We start from the raw sequence: 21,143 nt of genomic DNA on the forward strand, positions 1-21,143 counted from the left end.
TTCTAGTTGCACGTGACTCTTTTTTTTAATGATTTTTATTGATATATCATATTTAAAAGAGCAGAGTAAGTGAGAGGGGAGTAGGTATAGGAAAGAATGTAGAGATAGTTGGGATCAGGTCAGGGAGTGGGAACTGGATTAAAGTTAGGGGGATTTTTAGAAAAAGCTGTCAGCCAGAGAGCCAAGGCAAGAATACTAAAAAACGAAAGATTTTTGCCTGTTGTACATGTCTCTTGATGGGAAATGCTTACAAAACCCTGGCTTCCCTCTTGGCTTGTTTTAGAAGCTGCATCTCTTTATCTATCAGATCCTTCAGCACCTGTTGGGTCTGACGGTTTGGATTTTCACAGAACACAGCCTTGATGGTCTTCAGGATGGCTATCGCTTTGTCCACAATCTCTTTGGATGCTTTTCTATTTGGAGAATTTCGCACAAAGGAACTTAGTCGGGCAGTGAAATGATCCAGCACTCTCAAAAATGATTTGAGCTTCGCCAATTCCATTTGCAGTTGGGCCAACTTGAGGTCTGTCGAGTCAGGGGTGGTGGGTGTCTCCACGTGGATCGTCAACGACACCGTGGTGGCCGGGGGCGAAGGCACGATGGTGTCATTGGCCACCTCCTCCTGCTTCTGTTTGAAACCCTTGACCAGCTTATTCTCCGCATTTTTCACCAGCGCCAGCATCTCTCTCAGGTAATCTTTGACATTCTCGAGCTTTGTGTTGAAGTCTGGGTCAATTTTAACAACCACCGGAGTATTCCTTAACATTTTGGTCAAGACATCAATCAAGCCCATGATGTCTCCTCTGGAAGATTTATGATTCCAGGTGAAATGATTGGTTTTCACTATGGCTATGTTGTTATTTTTCGGTGGCTTTTCTGAATGGGAAGAATAGATGGCAACCGATGCGCTCATTACGTGATGGGTGACTTTTGGAGAGACGACCTCGGCCACAGCAGGCGTGTCCGGACGCAGAATGATGGTGCCATGTATATCACTCTGAGGCCTCGAGGGTGATGTCTCAAAGCTGACCTCCACCTTCTGTGGCAGAATGCTGATCACGGGTTCTTCTGTGACAGAAAGAGTTATCCCATTCTGGGGAACCTCTTGAGTGGTGGTCTCTTGGGTGGTGGTTGTGTCCTTGTGCAGCACGATGGTGGCAATTTTGTCATTCCGCAGTCTCCAAAAAGCTGTTGTCGTTGGGGTGTGATGTACTTCGGTTCCGGTCGTCTCCAATCTCTGTGATCCTGATCCCTCTGGTCGTTCTGATCTCTCTGAAAAGCAGAAAGTCAGGCCGTGTAAGTGACAGCTGGATGCCTCTAGTTCAGGGGTCCCTAAAATTTTTAAACACGAGGCCAATTCACTGTCCCTCAGACTGCTGGAGTGCAAGACTATAGTTTTTTGTAAAAAACTATGAACAAATTCCTATGCACACTACACATATCTTATTTTGAAGTAAAAACAAAACAAAATGGGAACAAATACAACCTCAATGTTGTATTTGTGGTGGGCTGTGGCGCAGGCTGATAAGCAGTCAGCTGCAGCCAGCTGCAACAAATCACTCTGACCAAGAGGTCATGAGTTCGAGGCCAGCTCGGAGCTGCGTTTGTCTCTGTCTTTGTTCTATGTTAAGGCACTGAATGTTTGCCTTATATGTGTAATGTGATCCGCCCTGGGTCCCCTTCGGAGTGAGAAGGGCGCAATATAAATACTGTAAATGATAAATTGTGGATAATAAAACCAAAAGGAAGAAGAACGGAAGCTGAATTTTTTTTATTCCATTTTTTACATTTTTATCTTTTTTCTACTATATTACTAAATATATTTCTTCTCTCTTTTCTTCTCTCTCTTTTTCTTTTTTCTTCCCTCTCTCCCCTTTTTTTCTTTACCACCTCCCCCTCCCTTTTCACTTTCTTTTCTAGATCCATGATTGTTCTCACTCTTTCAATGTTTAAAACTTCCTAATAAAAACTATTTTAAAAAAATAACAAAAAGGGTTGGAAGAGACCCCTTGGTCCATCTAGTCCAACTCCTTTCTGCTTTTGTGCACCAAAACAGAATCAAAGCACCCCTGACAGATGGCCACCCAGCCTCAATGTGAAGAAGAAGAAGAAGAAGAAGAAGGATAATAATAATAATAATAATAATAATAATAATAATAATAATAATAATAATAATGGTTGGAAGAGACCCCTTGGGACATTTAGTCCAACCCCCGTCTGCCTTTGATAGAATTGTGCTTTTCCGGAATGGCACGGGGATGGACTTGATGACCCCCGTGGTGTCTTCCAGCTCTATGATTCTATGATTTTCCAAAATTTCATTGAAAAGGAACTTACTCTGGCCGCCTTGTTGCCCTGCCGAAATATGTACCGTCGCCATTGGTTCGATGGAAATCTGCACAAGGAAAAAGAAAGGCAACACTAGCCATTTCCATTGGATTGTTATGGTATTTTCTTTTCATCCTTTGCCACAAGCCTGAATTTCAAAATGCAGGAGGGTTCGGAGTCGTGTGCCTTCAAGTCATTCCTGGCTTGTAAGGCAGTCTTTCTCACGGGGTTTCTTAATGAAATTCGTTCAGAAGGGGTTTTTTTTTCCTTCCCATAAAATGTCTTGACTTGAGAACATCCAAAATACAACCCTCTTGAACTAAGATTACCTGTAAATGTTGAACATTTTGAAAATCCCGGTGCAGATCTGAAGAAAGAAATGGTTGTTGTTATTATTATTATTATTTTATTATGACACAGCAAACAAGATAGATATGCTGGATTTCGTATCACAAAATCACAAGTCGAACACTTCCCAAGTGTCTAGGACTGTGTGATGTATTTTCAGATGATGCGTACAGATCCCAGTAGGGATTATTATTATTATTATTATTATTATTATTATTATTATTATTATTACTATTATTAGTCACAGAGCATATTTATTGCGTTTGGGGTATGACTCAACCCCAGTCCAGGATCCTCCTGAGGCTGGATATACGTTGCTATAGAATCCAGTTTCTGAATCTGAATTATCTGCTTGGAACTGGTTTACACTATGTCACAAAAAACTGAAAACAAGTTATGTTCCTGGTTTGAAAGTATTATTTCCTGTTTAATTGTGTAGTCCTTACTATGAAAGTACAGTAGAGTCTCACTTATCCAACATTCTGGATTATCCAACGCTTTTTTGTAGTCAATGTTTTCAATACATCGTGATATTTTGGTGCTAAATTCGTAAATACAGTAATTACTATGTAGCATTAATGCGTATTGAACTACTTTTTCTGTCAAATTTGTTGTATAACATGATGTTTTGGTGCTTAATTTGTAAAATCATAACCTAATTTGATGTTTAATAGACTTTTCCTGATGAGAATGATTTACTTGAGCATTGTGGAGAAATGACCATTGTTATAAAGAAGAGTAATGGTTTGAAAAGTGACTGTGTCCTAGAAAAAGATTTGCCAGAGAAAGATGGTGACATGAAGTTGCTTGGTGCTAACAGAGCAAACAATGTGGTTCCCAGTGAAAATGGGAAGGAGGAAGATGAAGTTCTGAGGGAATTTGGGGAAATGACTGATTCTATTTACTCAGTGATTACCTCTTTGGTCACTACAAGTACAGAATCGAGTCAGGGGTCGTGGCCAGGAAAAAATTTACCTCTGGAAACCACCAAATTTGATCCAGTTGAATTACTGTGCGCGGGAGAGCCTAAAGGACCAACAAACACACCAAAGAAGATGGACATCTTGAGCCTGTGGGTCATCGCCAATCGCAGCGAATCAAGAAGCAAGCGGATATTGTTTTTCAGCGGAGTGAGTTCTGAGGACCACTATGCAGCAGAGATTGGTACAGTAGAGTCTCACTTATCCACGCCTCGCTTATCCAAGCCTCTGGCTAATCCAAGCCATTTTTGTCGTCAATGTTTTCAATATATCATGATATTTTGGTGCTAAATTCATAAATACAGTAATTACAACATAACATTACTGCATATTGAACTACTTTTTCTGTCAAATTTGTTGTATAACATGATGTTTTGGTGCTTAATTTGTAAAATCATAACCTAATTTGATGTTTAATAGGTTTTTCCTTAATCCCTCCTTATTATCCAAGATATTCGCTTATCCAAGCTTCTGCTGCCACGTTTAGCTTGGATAAGTGAGACTCTACTGTAGTTTCAACCATCAGCGGTTTGCTTTCAACGTTCCACAAAAGTGCTTGAACTATGTTTCGCAAGACTTCTTAAATGACTCTTGGAAGTTTCGCAAAAGACATTTTGGGACAGAGGGAATTCATTGTGTTGCTGGGAAGGATGAGTGTAATTGTCACTGGCAACATGTTAACCTCTGGAATGCGCCGCAGTGTGAAACGTCTATATGCTGTGCCAGGTGGCATGAAGAGGATTCCTGTGAAATGTACTGAGTTGGTTGATTGGTCCAGTGTACGAATAAAAATTAAACTGTTAGAAATATGATTTATGGAAAATGTATTTTGAAATGTCTTTTGATTTAAGTTTGTGAATCTTAACAACAGAAAAGATGGTAAGACTGGACATGTGTATAGAAGTGTTTATGCATATTACTTACATAATTGTATGGTAAGATATGAATATGTTTTGTGTATGTGCAACATTGAAGGTTTGTATTTATGGTTTAAGTGTTGCATGATAAAAGGATAAGATTATATGTTAAATGTATGTTAACATGTATTGTATAAATTTGGATGCAATCCATATTGTTTTTGACCATTCTGGGATATAGAAGAGTCAAAAATAATCTTTATGGGTTGGGAGGTGTAAAGAAGTGTGTTTTATTTTGATTTATGGATGACATGTTTGTTTGATTTTGTTTAAACAGTCAGGTTTGGCTATGTTTAAAATGGGTAAGTATTAGAGTTGATAATATGTAGGGGAAGGTAGCCATCTTAGCATTCTGAGGCAGTTGCCATAGCAACGGGGGCGGAGCTAACCGCTGTTTGAAGGAAAAAAGGAGGGAACATTTTAAAAACACGTCAGTCTGTAATGGTGGAATTACAGTGAAGACTGATTCTCAAGTGGAGAATCAGGGTGGCTCAAATGAGGGAATTTGAGTCAATTCTGAAATAAAGTGACTTATTTTAGGCAGTCTGTGATTTCTAGTCACAGGAGATAGACTGGTTCCAGATTAGGGAAACAGGGAGACAGACCTCTAATAGGCCAGACTAAGCAAGTTGGGTGACTTGTTTAGGGTTATTTGTGGAGGCTGTGAAGTAAGGGGAAGTAATCCCAGTGGATCTAAGTGATCAGTTATTAGTTTGAAGCGAGAGGAGAAAGTATTTTGGAGTTGGAACACCTCAACATCTATTGTAACTGTTATTTAAGTGCCTTTAAGAAGTTATTGAACCACTAAGCTCTGTACCTGAATAAACTTGTTTTTGTTCTTTAAACCATCTAAGTCTCTGTCACACTCATATTCTAAGCTAAGCAACATCACTAATTCAGTACCTAATATCACTTAAAAAGAATAACCATCCTCTGCCTGACATCTTCATAATTGGTGGCAGCGGTTATAAGAAAAATATATAATCATCATCAAGACATCTTTACAATTTGGTGGCAACTGTATGGTGGGATAGTTAAATATATAATAACATAATTGATTTAAAAGTGAATAAAAAGATTCCTCCCTGCCTCACCTCTTTACAATTGGTGGCAGCGGTGGGATCAAAAGGATTCCTTCCTGTCACATCTGTACAGCCGTCTACAGAGACATTGCCCAGGGAACGCTCGGATGTGTTAGCTGGGAGGCTTCTCCCATGTCCCCGCAAGCTAGAGCCTATAGACGGGAGCTCACCCCATCTCGCAGATTCGAACCAGCAACCTTCAGGTCAGCTGTTTAGCCAGCACAAGGGTTTAACCCGTTACGCCAGGTTGAGACTCTATGAGATATTTGTTGAAAAACTAGAGCAAAAAGTGCTGCAGGATGTCCTACAAAAACAAAGTTTTTGCAGTTTAATAAACCTTTTCCATGTTTTTATGATAGACCCAATTGGGAAATGGCATTTATAGCCCAGGAACAAAAATCGTATTACTGTACATAGTGTTAGTAGGAGTCTACAATGCCATACAATCCAGTTCAAAGCAAAACATCTGGATTCTGTGGCAGTGTAGATGAGGCCTGAAAGGTTCCTACTTGTCTCCGTAAGGAATAGAAGACCCTTCCTAACTATTCCTCCCATGAAGCAAAGTCTTATAAAAGGGACCCCAGCCTCCTCCTCCTCCTGGAAGCCACTTACTGGGAATCGGGGCCCCGTCCAGTCCTGGCACGAGACATAGCAAGGCTATCAAGAGCAGCATTGGTAGCAAGATCTCCATGTCTCCTACTTCGCCTTCTGGCCAACTGAGCTCAAGGGAGAGAATCATCCCTGGCCCATTCATTGTGACACAAGGTGTTGTTGCCGTGGAAATGGTGGTCAGGAACAACACAGCAAGTGCAGGAAATGTTACCAGGTGAGAGTATAGCGGAATCAGTAGCGTCCAGTCCAGACCAGGCAGAGGAATTGAAATGAACAAAGGAACTTTACTCTTGCTTGTAGAGTTGAAATATAAAACAGTTCTGCAATCATACAATGTCCATGTAGTTGCATAAGATCAATAACTAATCAATCAGGATCAATATATACAGCATAGCACATTCAAAACAGCTACTTGACCGTAGCTAGAGAGCCTGACTTTCCTGTGCTCTCCGTCCAAGCTCAAATTCCAACTGACAATCTCAGCCACCTGCCAGCAAATAGATACATTGTTTTAGGCGTGGCTTTGCCTCTGCAAAAAGGCTGAGCTCTTTTGCAGAGTTCCCTTTGCAAACCAACTTTGCAAGGATTTCTTTGCAAGGATTTCTTTACACACACACATAGCAATTTGGCGCAATAGGAAATCCATCCCAACCTTGGATGAGACTTTTTCTAACTTGGACAGAAGGGCCATTGAATCCATGGATGGACAACCCATGGACACAGAGGGCCAAATAGATTTTTTTTATAAATACAGTGGTCAGCACTTTTCAGTTTTTACCCGGTTTGGGTCTCCAGATATAACTGAATGATAACTCCCATAATTTGTATTATTATCCACTCTGCGGAGTGGGGATGATGGGAATTGCAACCCAAAACACGTGTGTCTCTGTGGTAGGGGAAAGGGGGAAGGATATTTTACGGCCAGGCATCATCAAAACCACAAGCCTGTTCTCTCACTTATCGCTGAGGTTAGGTTCCAGAACCACCCGCAATAAGTGAAAATTCGCCAAGCAGGGACACTATATATTTATACATTATTTTAGTAGTAATACACTATTCAGGGTATTTTTCAAGTGTATTTTTCAAGTGTAAGCGAACAGAATTTTGCCCCCCCCCCAAAAAAAAACAACAACAACTAATAACTGAAAAATAAAAGGTAGAAGGTAGAGGTGAATATAATGGATAAGAGTTACCTTACAAACCAGAAGTTTATTTACATCATTATATTCATATAGTTATGTTACATAGAATTAATGCAAATCTACTTGCATTTTAGAATACAAATATTTTATTAAATTTAGCGTGGGTGCCCACGCGCGTGGGGAGGAGGAGAGGCAAGGGGGAGGAAGCAGCACCATTCAATCCCTCTCAACAGATGACCATCTAGCCTACCCTTAAAGACCTCCAGAGAAAGAAATTCCACCATAGAGTCTATAATTCAATTAGACTTGGAACGGGAGGGAACCCCAAAGGTTATTCGGACAGACCCTGTAGTGCAAAAGAGGAAAGCACCATTCAATCCCTCTCAACAGATGACCATCCAGCCTACCCTTAAAGACCTCCAGAGAAAGAAATTACACCATAGAGTCTATAATTCAATTAGACTTATTTATTTATTTATTTATCTACAGCATTTATATTCCGCCCTTCTCACCCCGAAGGGGACTCAGGGCGGATCACATTACACATATAGGCAAACATTCAATGCCTTTTTACATAGAACAAAGACAAGATAAACATGGCTCCGAGCGGGCCTCGAACTCATGACCTCCTGGTCAGAGTGATTCATTGCAGTGATTCATTGCAGCTGCTCTCCAGCCTGCGCCACAGCCCGAGCCTTGGAACAGAAGGGAACCCCAAAGGCTATTCGGACAGACCCTGTAGTGCAAAAGAGGAAAGCACCATTCAATCCCTCCAGACAGATGACCATCCAGCCTCTGCTTAATAATTGCATTAGAGTCGAATGGGAACCCCAAGAGTCATCTATCCCAGCCCTTTTCTGCCGGGCCGGGACAGGCATGAATCAATCAATCATAGAATCACAAGAGTTGGAAGGGAACCCTTCAGGTCATGTAGTCCATTCAGTCCGACCTCCCTTCTGCAATAGAGAGAGACACCATTCAATGCCTCCCCACAGATGGCCAACCACTAAGTCTTTATCAACTAATAGTGTATTGATAAATTGCCTCCTTCTCCTCCCATTGCCGCTTGGGCTCCTTTTCTCTCCCTTCAGCTTCTCCTTCCTCTCCTCCTTAGGCTGTAAATTGTAATTTTTATTTATTTATAATATTCTTTTAGTTTATCAAAAAACCGCAAACCAGTGAATCCGCAAAAAGCGAACCGCGAAGTAGTGAGGGAACACAGTACATCCAAACCACCCTCTCTTGACCAAAGAGAACAAGTGGCACGCTTAAGCGGCTGAGGGGCAAAAGGAAGGGGCCTGAGGCTGTTAGGAATGGTGGGAGTTGCAGTCCAAAACACCTGCAGGGCCCTGTTTTTGTCACATTGCTATGGCCACGCAATAAATAGTTCTTTTGCAGTTTGAAGATACAACTTTTGTGGTGTTTTTCCTCGCCCTCTTCACAGAAAAGGGGCCTCCTGCTTTTGACTTGGGATTAAGAGGAGTATTTTTTTACATCTTTTACATCCTTGCCCCTTCAATACAATAAAAGGACTGTTTCCTGTGTTCAATAAACATATTTTTGGTTATCTTTAACCATCTTCAAGAGTGTTTACTTTGGGGTTTGAGGTATAATTAAAGGGTAAACCGAACGCCGCTTGGGTAGCCAGACCTAGAGATAGCCATTTCCCCCAGCGTGCCTTCACAGTGATTTATGTACCTGTGTGGCCCAGACACTTTTGATTTGCCTATAGAAAGTAAAGATAGTGCCCACTCCTTTGAGTGTGTGAGTGGAAGAAAGGCACTGTTATCACAGTGATATAAGTATCCTGCTTGGCCCTGCCATTTTAGGATTACTTATTGAAAGACAAATATAGAGCTCTCTCCCTGCTATGTGCGTGTGAGGGAGAGAGAAGAGCAGTTTTTTATAAGTGTAAAGATCTGTTCATCTTTTTAAAAGCAGTATAGGCTTTCTCCCTGTGTTAGGGGTTTGAGAAAGTTAAAAGTCAGAGCTCCCAACTGTTATTTCACTTATAGAGGCGTTTTGGCGCCAAAAGGGGGTTTGCTGCTTGGCAGCCATTTGCATTGGTCCTTTTAGGCTTCCCTCACAGAAGTGAAGCAGAGGGGTGGCGGCCATTTTGTTTCCACCTTTTCTATATACAGTAGAGTCTCGATTATCCAAGCTTCTGGATTATCCAAGCCATTTTTGTAGTCAATGTTTTCAATATATCATGATATTTTGGTGCTAAATTTGTAAATACAGTAATTACAACATAACATTACCACGTATTGAACTACTTTTTCTGTCAAATTTGTTGTATAACATGATGTTATGGTGCTTAATTTGTAAAATCATAACCCAATTTGATATTTAATAGGCTTTTCCTTAATCCCTCCTTATTATCCAAGATATTCACTTATCCAAGCTTCTGCTGGCCCGTTTAGCTTGGATGAGTGAGACTCTACTGTAGTTTTCTTTGGGGATGTGTGCTTTGGTTGAAAGGAGCGGGGAATAGTTTGTTTCGTGTTTGTTTTGCCTTTTGCCTGAGGAAAGGAGTTAATACTCACTACCGATTCCATATTTTGTGATTTCACTGCTAGTTTAGGTGGTGTTTGTAGGATTTGTGCAGTCTGTGACTTTAGTCCTCTTCCCACACAGAGTTTAGCAGTGATCTATCATAATGGATAGGCTTTCTGAGGGAAGCGCAAGCAGACATTCGCATAGCACCCGCTCCCATAGAGAAAAGCACCCATCAGAAAAGGACCTGGAACTGTTGTTGGAAAGGGAAAGCTGTTTAATTATAGAGGCTGGAATAACTTGGAAAGATTTGGAAGATGACGTGCATACTTTGTCAACCACCCATGATCCTGTGAAAATAGCAGTGTATAAAGAAGGGCTTCAGGATAATTTTTCTGAATGGACAGCCTTAATAGATAAGCAACAACAAGTTCTTAAAGACATTAATAATGATGAGGCCAAAGCAAGGCTTCAAGCTTTATTATTTGACTCACAAAGAAAAGAAAGTGGAGTTAATGCTGTGCTTGAAGCCTCTCGGTCTCAGCTTCAAAAATTTCAGTTGAGCGGGGTTTACTTTACATCCCCGCCTCAGAATTCTCAAGTCAGTCAGGGGTTTTACCCTTCTCGGCCACAGAGCACCAAAAGTTCTGTCACACACCGGTCGAATATGTCATCTGCCAGTAGGCACCATTCACATTCTGTTCGTGGCAGTGATGGTACTTCATATCATAGTAAGGCTCCTTCTAGAGCAGCTCAGCATTTAGAAGAGTTGAGGAGAAATCTCAAAGCTCAGATTCTCCAGGCAGAAGCCAAAGCTGCTATGGCCAAAATTGAGGCAGAGCAAGCCAAGCAGCAAGCCCATATTTGGGCAGAACAAGCCAAACAGCAAGCCAAAATCGAGGCAGAGCAAATTAGACAACAAGCCGAAATTAAAGTCCAGATATTGGCTCTTCAAAGTGAAAGAGACAGATTACGAAAATGCAAAGAAGCAGCTAAGCTAGCTGTTAGGGCAAAAATTCTGGCAAAAGCTTTTCAGGATGAAGTAATTCCTGAGAATGTTAGGTTGCTGCCTCAGAAGAATGTCTCTTCTCTTTACTGACAAAAATGTCATTCCCAAGGAGCAGCACTCTATTGAGGGCAACATCATTGAAGTTTTGCCTAATACCAGAATTAACGAACCTGTGCCTCAGCTAGATAATCTGCCGCCATTGTCATCAGTTGGCATCAAAGAGGAAAATCCTTTAAAAGGGCAGAAGCCCACAGCGGGGAGCCATTCTTTCCCCACCTGTACTCCTGCTATTAAAACTTTCATGCCTGCCCTAATGAAGGGGCAAGGATGTAAAAGATGTAAAAATACTCTTAATCCAAAGTGAAAAGCAGGAGGCCCCTTTTTCTATGAAGAGGGCAAGGAAAAACACCACAAAAGTTGGATCTTCAAACTGCAAAAGAATTATTTATTGCGTGGCCATAGCAATGAGACAAAAACATGCATACATGCAATCAAAGGATTTGTCTGAATTTCCAAAATGGTTGCAAGGTTTTTATCACATCACAGAAGTTATCAAGCATATCCTTATTGGCTTACAAAGATCATTTACCCCATTTGTCTAATGTTGTCTACGTCACAAGCATCTTAACCATCATGCAATCCCATTGGGTTTCTATGCTGTAACAACATGTAATTCTTTAGACAATGGTGCTTTCATGTTATTGACCCTGACTTGTTGCAAGTATATGCTCGAAATTGTATGGGAACCGGTTCTGACTTGATGTATTGTTATTATTTGAAAGTAACTTCTTTTCTCTGGGACAACTCTTTTCCCAAACATCAGCATTTTCTCTCAAGTGCAGGCCTTCCTCAAACATAGGCATTTTGCAACTTAGGTCAATCAAAACATATGGGACTTATAGTCATTACAAGTATCTTTGAAAATTCTTTTTAAACCCATGTCTCCCTCATTGTCACCAACAGTGGAAGAGGAAAACATAGTGAGGCAGCTGAAAAACGAAGGAGACACAGGGGATGTTGGGGATGCACTAGGTGAAATTGAAACTGATAAAGCAGTGGCTACCATGGAGTCAAATGATGATGGCATATTAGATGAAGTCATGACACAGGAAGGCAGTGAAAGCATGAGTTTGGGTACACCAACTGGCTTGCTGGTAGAGGAGGGGCAGGGCTGGAAGCAAGTAGAAATACCAAGTCACAGTGGTAAGGCACCCTCATTGTCTGGACCACTGGCTACAACTCCTGTCCCGATCCCATCACCTTCGGTAGCCTCGCTACATAAAGCAGAGCAACATCCTGAAAAACTGCAGTTTCACTTAAGTCCTGCTGCCCACGATAGTTTGGAGTCCTATGGACTTGATGCAAGCAGTTGTACGCCCTCAGATCCTCGAGCGATTTTCTCTAAAGATGCCCTTTCACTTTTAGAGCAGAAACCGAAAAGAAAACTCTTGGAAGAAAAACCAGGGGTTTCCTCTCTTCCTTCACAACAAGTTGAAGTGCCTTTAATGCCATCACCTGATGGAAAACCAGTTTCTGCTGTGCATTCTCCAGCTCCACCAGTTTCTGTGCCAGGTCTGCCTCCTTCCACGGGCACATTCACTGAGGTCCCTACTAGCAACATTAGAAGAGTTATTGCCAAGGGATTAACAGAATCAAAAACTACTGTCCCTCATGCATATGCAACTGCTGAATGTGGCCTTGGTGCAGTTCTGAAGCTAAGGCAGAAGCTGGCAAAAGAGGATGATTTGAGTTTCTTTGAGAATGAGCAAACGTTTTTGAATGTTTTGAGCAAAGAAACAGTACAGTCGGAGGAGGGAAGCTAGGTAGCCCCCCTCCCTTTTAAAGACACTTACCCTCAAAGGCCTAGCAAAGAGAATTTAGTCTTTGAATCCAGCAAGAAGAGTTTCTTTAAAGGATGTTCCAGCTGAACTCGCACCCAGAGCCACCTGCGGGCTCTTTACATCTAAAGCAGCCATTGCAGCAGTTGAACATCATAGAGTCAAGCTCGAGCAAGAAGCTCATGTAGATTTTGCTATGGCCAAGTCCAAAGTGGCCCCTGTGCAAACACCACCTAGATTGGAGCTGCATGCAACCCTGCTCGCAGCTCAGCTGCTGGTTCCTGCAATGCTCCAGCCTGCCAACTCTCCATCCCGGAAAGACATTGTCGTGCCTGTTCCAAAGGGTGATTACATCAGCCAGAGGAAGCGGGTGCGAGATCTGGCCTGCGAGTTCTGGAGGCCCTGGAGGGCCGAATACCTGGGTCATCTTCGGAGGGAAGGTTTGGTACCACTCCCGGGAGGACATCTAGGTGGAGTGCAGTTTCGTTTTAAGGGACCAAAGTGCTTCCAAGAACTCTTGGAGTATGGGTGTTACCCAAGAAGACTTTTTGAGTGTGGATGACCACATCCAGAAGGCTGCAGGATGTCCTACAAATACAAAGTTTTTGCAGTTTAATAAACCTTTTCCATGTTTTTATGATAGAACCAATTAGGAAATGGCATTTATAGCCCAGGAACAAAAATTGTATTACTGTACATAGTGTTAGTAGGAGTCTACAATGCCATATAATCCAGTTCAAAGCAAAACATCTGGATTCTGTGGCAGTGTAGATGAGGCCTGAAAGGTTCCTACTTGTCTCCGTAAGGAATAGAAGACCCTTCCTAACTATTCCTCCCATGAAGCAAAGTCTTATAAAAGGGACCCCAGCCGCCGCCTCCTCCTCCTCCTCCTCCTCCTCCTCCTCCTCCTCCTCCTCCTCCTCCTCCTCCTCCTCCTCGAAGCCACTTACTGGGACTCGGGGCCCCGTCCAGTCCTGGCACCAGACATAGCAAGAGCAGCATTGGCAGCAAGATCTCCATGTCTCCTAGGGTTGTCCAAAATTTCGTAATGATTCTTAATTCGGATTGATTTCGGATTGTTCTCGCTTTTTGAACCGAGTATTGAGACGTTGTCCCTGGGCGCAACTGGCAATGTAATTCGAACCATCGTTGGCCCATTCTGTAATTGTGTCTTAATGTTTCGTTAAATTCCCCCCCCCCCAAATTTTTTTTATATTTTTTAAAAATATATTTTTTTTAATTTTTTGTTTCTGCAACCTAACTTGAATGGGAGCCTAGCGCAGCCCCCTACTTTAGAAACGAGAATTGAAACATTTTTTCCATCGATCAGACAAGCCTACTGTTTAGAGAAGAAAGAATAGAAGTAAGAGAGGATAGTCTAGTTCTAAGGCTTTCGGATCCCACCTCATGCAAGTGTTCAGCTTTCAGAGGAACCTGTGAGGAAGGAAAAGGTCTACCATAGAGAATTTCAAAAGGACCTAGCTTCAGTTTACCCCTAAGAGCCGCCCTAACTCGAGTGAGAGCGAGTTGAAGGGCCTCAGGCCAAGGCAGGTTAGCTTGCTGACAGATCTTAGCCACTTGTCTCTTGAGGGTCTGGTTCATCCTTTCGACCTTCCCGCTTGCTTCTGGTTGCCAGCTGGTGTGTAAGTCCCATTGGATCTGGAGAGCCTGGAAGACCTGTTGGGTGTCTTTGGAGATAAAAGAAGCTCAGTTGTCCGAGGATATGCAAAGGGGCATACCGAAACGTGGTATGATGTGGTTAAGAAGCGCTTGAGTAACTTCTTTGGTGGTGCAAGTATAACAGACAAAGGCTTCTGGCCATCCACTGTAACAGTCCACAAACACCAACAGATATTTGTACTTCTTACTGGAAGGCAGTTCAGCAAAGTCCACCTGCCACACCTGCCCAGGTTGTAGTCCTGCTTTTAGATGCCCCACTTCTGGCTTCTTCTGGATCTTGGGGTTGTTTTTTAAACAAAGGAGGCACCGCTTGCAAGCCCAGATGGATTGTTGGGCCATGCGAGGTCCAATGAAGAAGGATCTGAGGTGTTCCAGCATGGCATCATGACCCCAGTGGGTGCTCTTGTGGAGACGGAGGGCCACTTCACGCATCAGGGGGTCCGTGAGGAGCAAACGGCCTTCGCTGTCCTTCCACCAGCCTTCATCCTGAGTCAAACCTTCCTTCCTAGCAAATTCATCGTCCATGGTACCGTATAGAGGGAGGTTTGACACAGTGGTGTCAGGGATGAAGGCACCCTGGAAGGTGGGCACCCGGTTGGCAGCCCCCTTGGCCGCAGCATCTGCTCTCCGGTTCCCTCTGGCAGCGTCCTGGTCCCCCGTTTGGTGTCCTCGGCAGTGGATGACAGCAACAGCAGTGGGTTTACAAACAGCATCCAGTAGCCTCAGGATTTCTGCCTGGTGCTTGACTGGGCTGCCTGCAGTGGTCAACAGCCCCCTCTCCTTCCAGATGGCTCCATGGGCATGAAGGACATTGAAGGCAAATTTAGAGTCTGTGTAGATGTTAACAGTCTTTCCTTCAGCCAGCTCCAGAGCTCTGGTGAGGGCGATGAGTTCTGCTTTTTGGGCAGAGGTACCGGCTGGCAATGGTTCTGCCTCTATGGTGTCCCATAGAGTAACAACCGCATAGCCCGCCCTTCTCACGCCCTGGTGGACACTGCTCGACCCATCAGTGTAGTATTCCAAATCTGCCTGGGGAAGAGGTTGGTCCTTGAGGTCCGGCCGGCTGGAGTAGACTTGTTCAATGGTGGCGATGCAGTCGTGTGGTTCTGGGTCGTCTCCTTCCGCTGACTCGATGGGCATCAGGGTTGAGGCAGTTGGTAGTTGCCATGGTGAGGTCCCCTTGGTCAATGAGTAGAGCCTTATGAGATATTGCCACAGAATATAAAGTCTTGTTATGACTGGATTCTTTGTATCTTTGAGATGACTTCAATGCAATGTTGACATGGCTTTCTCTATTGCTGTAGTCTATGGCTTTTTAATCTAATTTGAATACAGTTCCAACGTGATGTGAATTTCTGTGATCCTTTTGCTTCCTGCACTTCCTTCCAGTGCCTCACCAACTGACAAAATCTGACAAAAAAACTGCCATTTCAGGCTGGCAGGAGCCAAGACTAAGCTCCGCACTTTTAGAATCTTAAAGGAAGAGGACAGCAGGTGATGTTCTGCCTCCTCGTGGCAGGACAATTATTATTATTATTATTATTATTATTATTATTATTATTATTATTAAACAGTGAGGCTGGGTGGCCATCTGTCAGGGATGCTTTGCTTGTGCTTTTGGTGCACAAAGGTAGAAAGAGTTGGATTAAATGGCCCAAGGGGTCTCTTCCAACCCTCTTTATTATTACAGTAGAGTCTCACTTATCCAAGCCTCGCTTATCCAAGCTTCTGGATAATCCAAGCCATTTTTGTAGTCAATGTTTTCAATATATCGTGATATTTTGGTGCTAAATTCGTAAATACAGTAATTACTATGTAGCATTACTGCCTATTGAACTACTTTTTCTGCCAAATTTGTGGTATAAAATGATGTTTTGGTGCTTAATTTGTAAAATCATAACCTAATTTGGTGTTTAATAGGCTTTTCCTTAATCTCTCCTTATTATCCAACATATTCACTTATCCAATGTTCTGCTGGCCCGTTTATGTCGGATAAGTGAGACTCTACTGTACTTGAGTATAAGCTGACCTGAATATAAGCCCACCAGGACCCTCACCCAAGTATAAGCCGAGGAGGGTTTTTTTCAGTTCTAACAAGGGCTGAAAAACTAGGCTTATACTCGAGTATATACAGTACCTTTGGCTTATCTAAAATTGACCAATGGCAGAGGGTCTTCCTCACCTTCCACACCCACCTGGCATAAGTGATACCTGTGACCTCATTTGTTGATTTCAAGCTAACTGTTGGTCTTGGAACTTTCTGGAGAAAGGCACCAGCTCACAGGAAGGGAGGGGCACATGCAGAGGCAAAGCCACATAGGCAAAAGTTTACTATTTTCCGGCTTATGGTCCCTTCAATTCCTCTTTCTGAACTAAATCATGAGAAGAGCAGGATCTAAATTCAGTATATTATTGTTGACAAGTTTAGGGAGAGATGTTACACCTGACTTGTTTTGCTCCCCAGCTTTTCCAGAAACTGGCCAAAGAGAACAAAGGGAAGGTCCATGTCTTCTTCTGTGGCTCTCCGGCTCTGGCCAAAGTCATCAAAGGCCACTATGAGCAGTTCGGCTTCAGGTTCTTCAAAGAGAACTTCTGAAGTTTGGATTCTCCACGTCTCCATCCCTGCTGGGTTGGGAAGCCCCGTCTTCTCCGTTCGGACTCCTTCCTTGGAGAGCTTTCACTATGAGAGGCATCCAGAAACACCTTTCGTTTCGTCTTCTCTAGTTTGTGGGAGCTCCTCAGAGGCATCATCGCAGATGAAATGGTGTCAAACCGCATTCATTCTACAGTGTAGATGCACCCAAAAAGGCAGCACCTAGAGAAAAGCTAACAGAGTAAAGCATGCAGGCCTCCCAGTGTCCAAATATATTAATCTGTTTGCAGCAGACGTACAGTTGATGTATAGTATAGAATAGTACAGCCTCAGAGGCGTGAGGTCGGAAACTGGACCTCACAACCTCTGAGGATGCCTGCCATAGATGTGGGTGAAACATCAGAAGAGAATGCTTCTTGAACATGGCCATACAGCCCAGAAAACTCAGAGCAACCCAGTTATTCTGGCCATGAAAGCCTTCAATGTTACCTCTTCATCTAATTCTTTTTTAAAAAATTGTTGTGTGTGTGTGTATGTGTGTGTGCATTTTCTTCTTTTGCTTTCATTCCTACTGTCGGAAACTGGACCTCACAACCTCTGAGGATGCCTGCCATAGATGTGGGTGAAACGTCAGAAGAGAATGCTTCTTGAACATGGCCATACAGCCCAGAAAACTCAGAGCAACCCAGTTATTCTGGCCATGAAAGCCTTCAATGTTACATCTTCATCTAATTCTTTTTAAAAAAATTGTTGTGTGTGTGTATGTGTGTGTGCATTTTCTTCTTTTGCTTTCATTCCTACTATCCTATAAATGAACTGTTCCACCACTTTCGTTGTAAAAAGAAAAGACAGCATTAATTACTTTTTTCACTTTTTATTTATCTTTATCACATCCTATCTATATATAACAATCTATATATATATCTACCTATATCTATATCAATCTATATCTATCTATATCAATCTATATCTATATCTATATCAATCTATATCTATAGGGGGAGAGGGTGTCAGCCCGAGAGCCAGGGAAAGAATACTAAAAAATGAAAGAAAGGGAGGGGTGGGGATTTTTGACTTTTGTACATGTCTGTTGATGGGAAATGCTTACAAAACCCCTCTTTCCCTCTTGGCTTGTTTGAGAAGCTGCATCTCTTTATCTATCAGATCTTTCAGCATCTGTTGGTTCCGACCGTTTGGATTCTCACAGAACACACTCTTGATGGTCCTCTGGATGGCTATCGCTTTGTCCACAATCTCTTTGGATGCTTTTCTATTTGGAGAATTTCGCACAAAGGAACTTAGTCGGGCAGTGAAACGATCCAGCACTTTCACAAACGATTTGAACTTCGCCACTTCCTTTTGCAGTTCTGCCAACTTGAGGTCTGTCGAATCAGGGGTGGTGGGTGTCTCCACGTGGATGGTCAACAACACCGTGGTGGCCGGGGGCGAAGGCACGATGGTGTCTTTGGCCACCTCCTCCTGCTTCTGTTTGAGACCCTTGACCAGCTTATTCTCCACTTTTCTCGCCAGCTCCAGGATCTCTCTCAGGTAATCTTTGACTTTCTTGAACCTTGAGTTGAAGTCTGTGTCCTCTCTAACAGCCACCGGACTATGCCTTAACATTTTGGTCAAGACATCAATCAAGCCCATGATGTCTCCTCCGGAAGATTTATGATTCCAGGTGAAATGATTAGTTTTCACTATGGCTATGTTGTTACTTTTCAGTGGCTTTTCTGAATGGGAAGAATAGATGGCAAACAATGCGCTCATCACGTGAAGGTTGACTTTTGGAGAGATGATCTTGGCCACAGCAGGCGTGTCCGGACGCAGAATGATGGTGCCATGTATATCACTCTGAGGCCTCGAAGGTGATGTCTCAATGCTGACCTCCACCTTCTGTGGCAGAATGCTGATCACGGGTTCTTCTGGAAGAGAAAGAGATATCACTTTCTGGGGAACCTCTGGAGTGGTGCTCTCTTGGGTGGTGGTGGTGTCCTTATGCAGCATGATGGTGGCAATTTTGTCATTCCGCAGCCTCCAAAAAGCTGTTGTCGTTGGGGTGTGATGTACTTCCGTTCCGGTCGTCTCCAATCGCTGTGATCCTGATCCCTCTGGTCGTTCTGATCTCTCTGAAAAGCAGAAAGTCAGGCCGTGTAAGTGACAGCTGGATGCCTCTAGTTCAGGGGTCCCCAAACTTTTTAAACAAGGGGCCAAGTCACTGTCCCTCAGACTGCTGGAGGGCAAGACTATAGTTTATAAAAAAAAACTGTGAACGAATTCCTATGCACACTACACATATCTTATTTTGAAGTAAAAACAAAACAAAATGGGAACAAATACAACCTCAATGTTAATACTCATTATCATAATAAAAATAATAAAAAGGGTTGGAAGAGACCCCTTGAGCCATCCAGTCCAACCCCCACCTGCTTTTGTGCACCAAAACATAATCAAAGCACCCCTGACAGATGGGCACCCAGCCTCAATATTATTATTATTATTAATAATAATAATAATAATAATGACCATTCCTTTCTTCAGGTCTGCGCCAGGATTTTCAAAATGTTTGGCATCTACAGGTAATTTTAGTTGTATTTTGGATGTTTTCAAGCCATAACATTTTCTGGGAAGGAAAATAAATAAAAAACAAACCCTTCTGAACAATCTCACTAAGAAACCCCGTGAGAAAGGCTGCTTTATAAGCCAGGAATGATTTGAAGGCACACGGCATCGAACCCCTCTGCCGCTTGAAATTCAGGCTTGTGGCAAATGATGAAAAGCCTGCCTCAATAATATAACAATCCAATGTAAATGGCTAGTGTTGCCTTTCTTTTTCCTTCTGCAGATATCTATCGAACCAACAGCGAATGTACATATTTTGGCAGAGGAACACAACACCAAGAGTAAGTTCCTTTTCAATGACATTTCGGAAAAATCATCGAGTTATAGAGCTGGAAGACACCGCGGGGGTCATCAAGCCCATCCACGTGCCATGCAGGAAAAGCACAATTCGATCAATCCTAGAGAAAAAGCATTTCTGTTTGTTGTTTATGTTTTGTGCCTTTTTGGTTGCACTGAGAACGGCAATACCATAGTATGGATACATGAATGTGCCTATTATCCAGCAGAGTTTGCTATTTCTTCCAGTACTGAAAAATAAAAGAATTTTAGGCAGAACTGTGTGCTATGGTCCTGTTTAATTGTGTGGTCCTTACATTGAAAGTAGTTGTTATTCTCCAGAAACTTTGTTTCTGTGGCTGCCACAAACTATGTTGAATAGGGTTGTTTTTAATTGTGTCAAAAGCGACTTGAGAACATACTGCAAGTCGCTTTTGGTGTGAGAGAATTGGCCGTCTACAGAGACATTGCCCAGGGAACGCTCGGATGTGTTAGCTGGGAGGCTTCTCCCATGTCCCCGCAAGCTAGAGCTGACAGACGGGAGCTCACCCCATCTCGCAGATTCGAACCGGCAACCTTCAGGTCAGCTGTTTAGCCAGCACAAGGGTTTAACCCGTTACGCCAGGTTGAGACTCTATGAGATATTTGTTGAAAAACTAGAGCAAAAAGCGCTGCAGGATGTCCTACAAAAACAAAGTTTTTGCAGTTTAATAAACCTTTTCCATGTTTTTATGATAGAACCAATTAGGAAATGGCCCAGGAACAAAAATCGTATTACTGTACATAGTGTTAATAGGAGTCTACAATGCCATATAATCCAGTTCAAAGCAAAACATCTGGATTCTGTGGCAGTGTAGATGAGGCCTGAAAGGTTCCTACTTGTCTCCGTAAGGAATAGAAGACCCTTCCTAACTATTCCTCCCATGAAGCAAAGTCTTATAAAAGGGAACCCAGCCTCCTCCTCCTCCTCCTCCTCCTCGAAGCCACTTACTGGGAATCGGGGCCCCGTCCAGTCCTGGCACGAGACATAGCAAGGCTATCAAGAGCAGCATTGGTAGCAAGATCTCCATGTCTCCTACTAGCAAGCAACTCCTTTGCCTTCTGGCCAACTGAGCTCAAGGGAGAGAACCAGCCCTGGCCCATCCATTGTGACACAAGGTGTTGTTGCCGTGGAAATGGTGGTCAGGAACAACACAGCAAGTGCAGGAAATCCATCCCAA

At 42.9% G+C, this 21,143-nt stretch overlaps 3 protein-coding genes across 5 annotated transcripts; 1 reads left to right on the forward strand and 2 right to left on the reverse strand.

Moving 5' to 3' along the window:
• Positions 1 to 17: 17 nt before the first annotated feature.
• On the reverse strand, positions 18 to 6,820 carry LOC100566389 (uncharacterized). 3 transcript variants are annotated; one of them, XM_003225888.4, is made up of 4 exons: positions 6,268 to 6,820; positions 2,658 to 2,695; positions 2,338 to 2,395; positions 18 to 1,272 (listed from the first exon to the last, which is right to left on the reverse strand). In XM_003225888.4, the coding sequence occupies exons 1-4, from the start codon at positions 6,407 to 6,409 to the stop codon at positions 248 to 250; spliced, it is 1,263 nt and encodes a 420-aa protein (XP_003225936.3). In that variant the 5' UTR covers positions 6,410 to 6,820; the 3' UTR covers positions 18 to 247. The 3 variants fall into 3 exon arrangements, with proteins under 3 accessions (XP_003225936.3, XP_062819215.1, XP_062819214.1); XM_062963145.1 differs by lacking the exon at positions 2,658 to 2,695; XM_062963144.1 differs by lacking the exons at positions 2,338 to 2,395; positions 2,658 to 2,695.
• Positions 6,821 to 11,852: 5,032 nt separating this feature from the next.
• Positions 11,853 to 13,641, forward strand: LOC134293935 (pyruvate dehydrogenase protein X component, mitochondrial-like). Its single transcript, XM_062963146.1, has one exon. The coding sequence runs from the start codon at positions 11,853 to 11,855 to the stop codon at positions 12,735 to 12,737; it is 885 nt and encodes a 294-aa protein (XP_062819216.1). The 3' UTR covers positions 12,738 to 13,641.
• Positions 13,642 to 17,886: 4,245 nt separating this feature from the next.
• LOC134293936 (uncharacterized) lies at positions 17,887 to 21,143 on the reverse strand. Its single transcript, XM_062963148.1, has 2 exons — positions 20,915 to 21,143; positions 17,887 to 19,154 (listed from the first exon to the last, which is right to left on the reverse strand). Exons 1-2 carry the CDS (start codon positions 20,991 to 20,993, stop codon positions 18,130 to 18,132), a joined length of 1,104 nt encoding a protein of 367 aa, XP_062819218.1. The 5' UTR covers positions 20,994 to 21,143; the 3' UTR covers positions 17,887 to 18,129.

The sequence above is a fragment of the Anolis carolinensis genome, unplaced genomic scaffold (assembly GCF_035594765.1).
Source record: "Anolis carolinensis isolate JA03-04 unplaced genomic scaffold, rAnoCar3.1.pri scaffold_11, whole genome shotgun sequence".
NCBI lineage: Eukaryota > Metazoa > Chordata > Lepidosauria > Squamata > Dactyloidae > Anolis > Anolis carolinensis.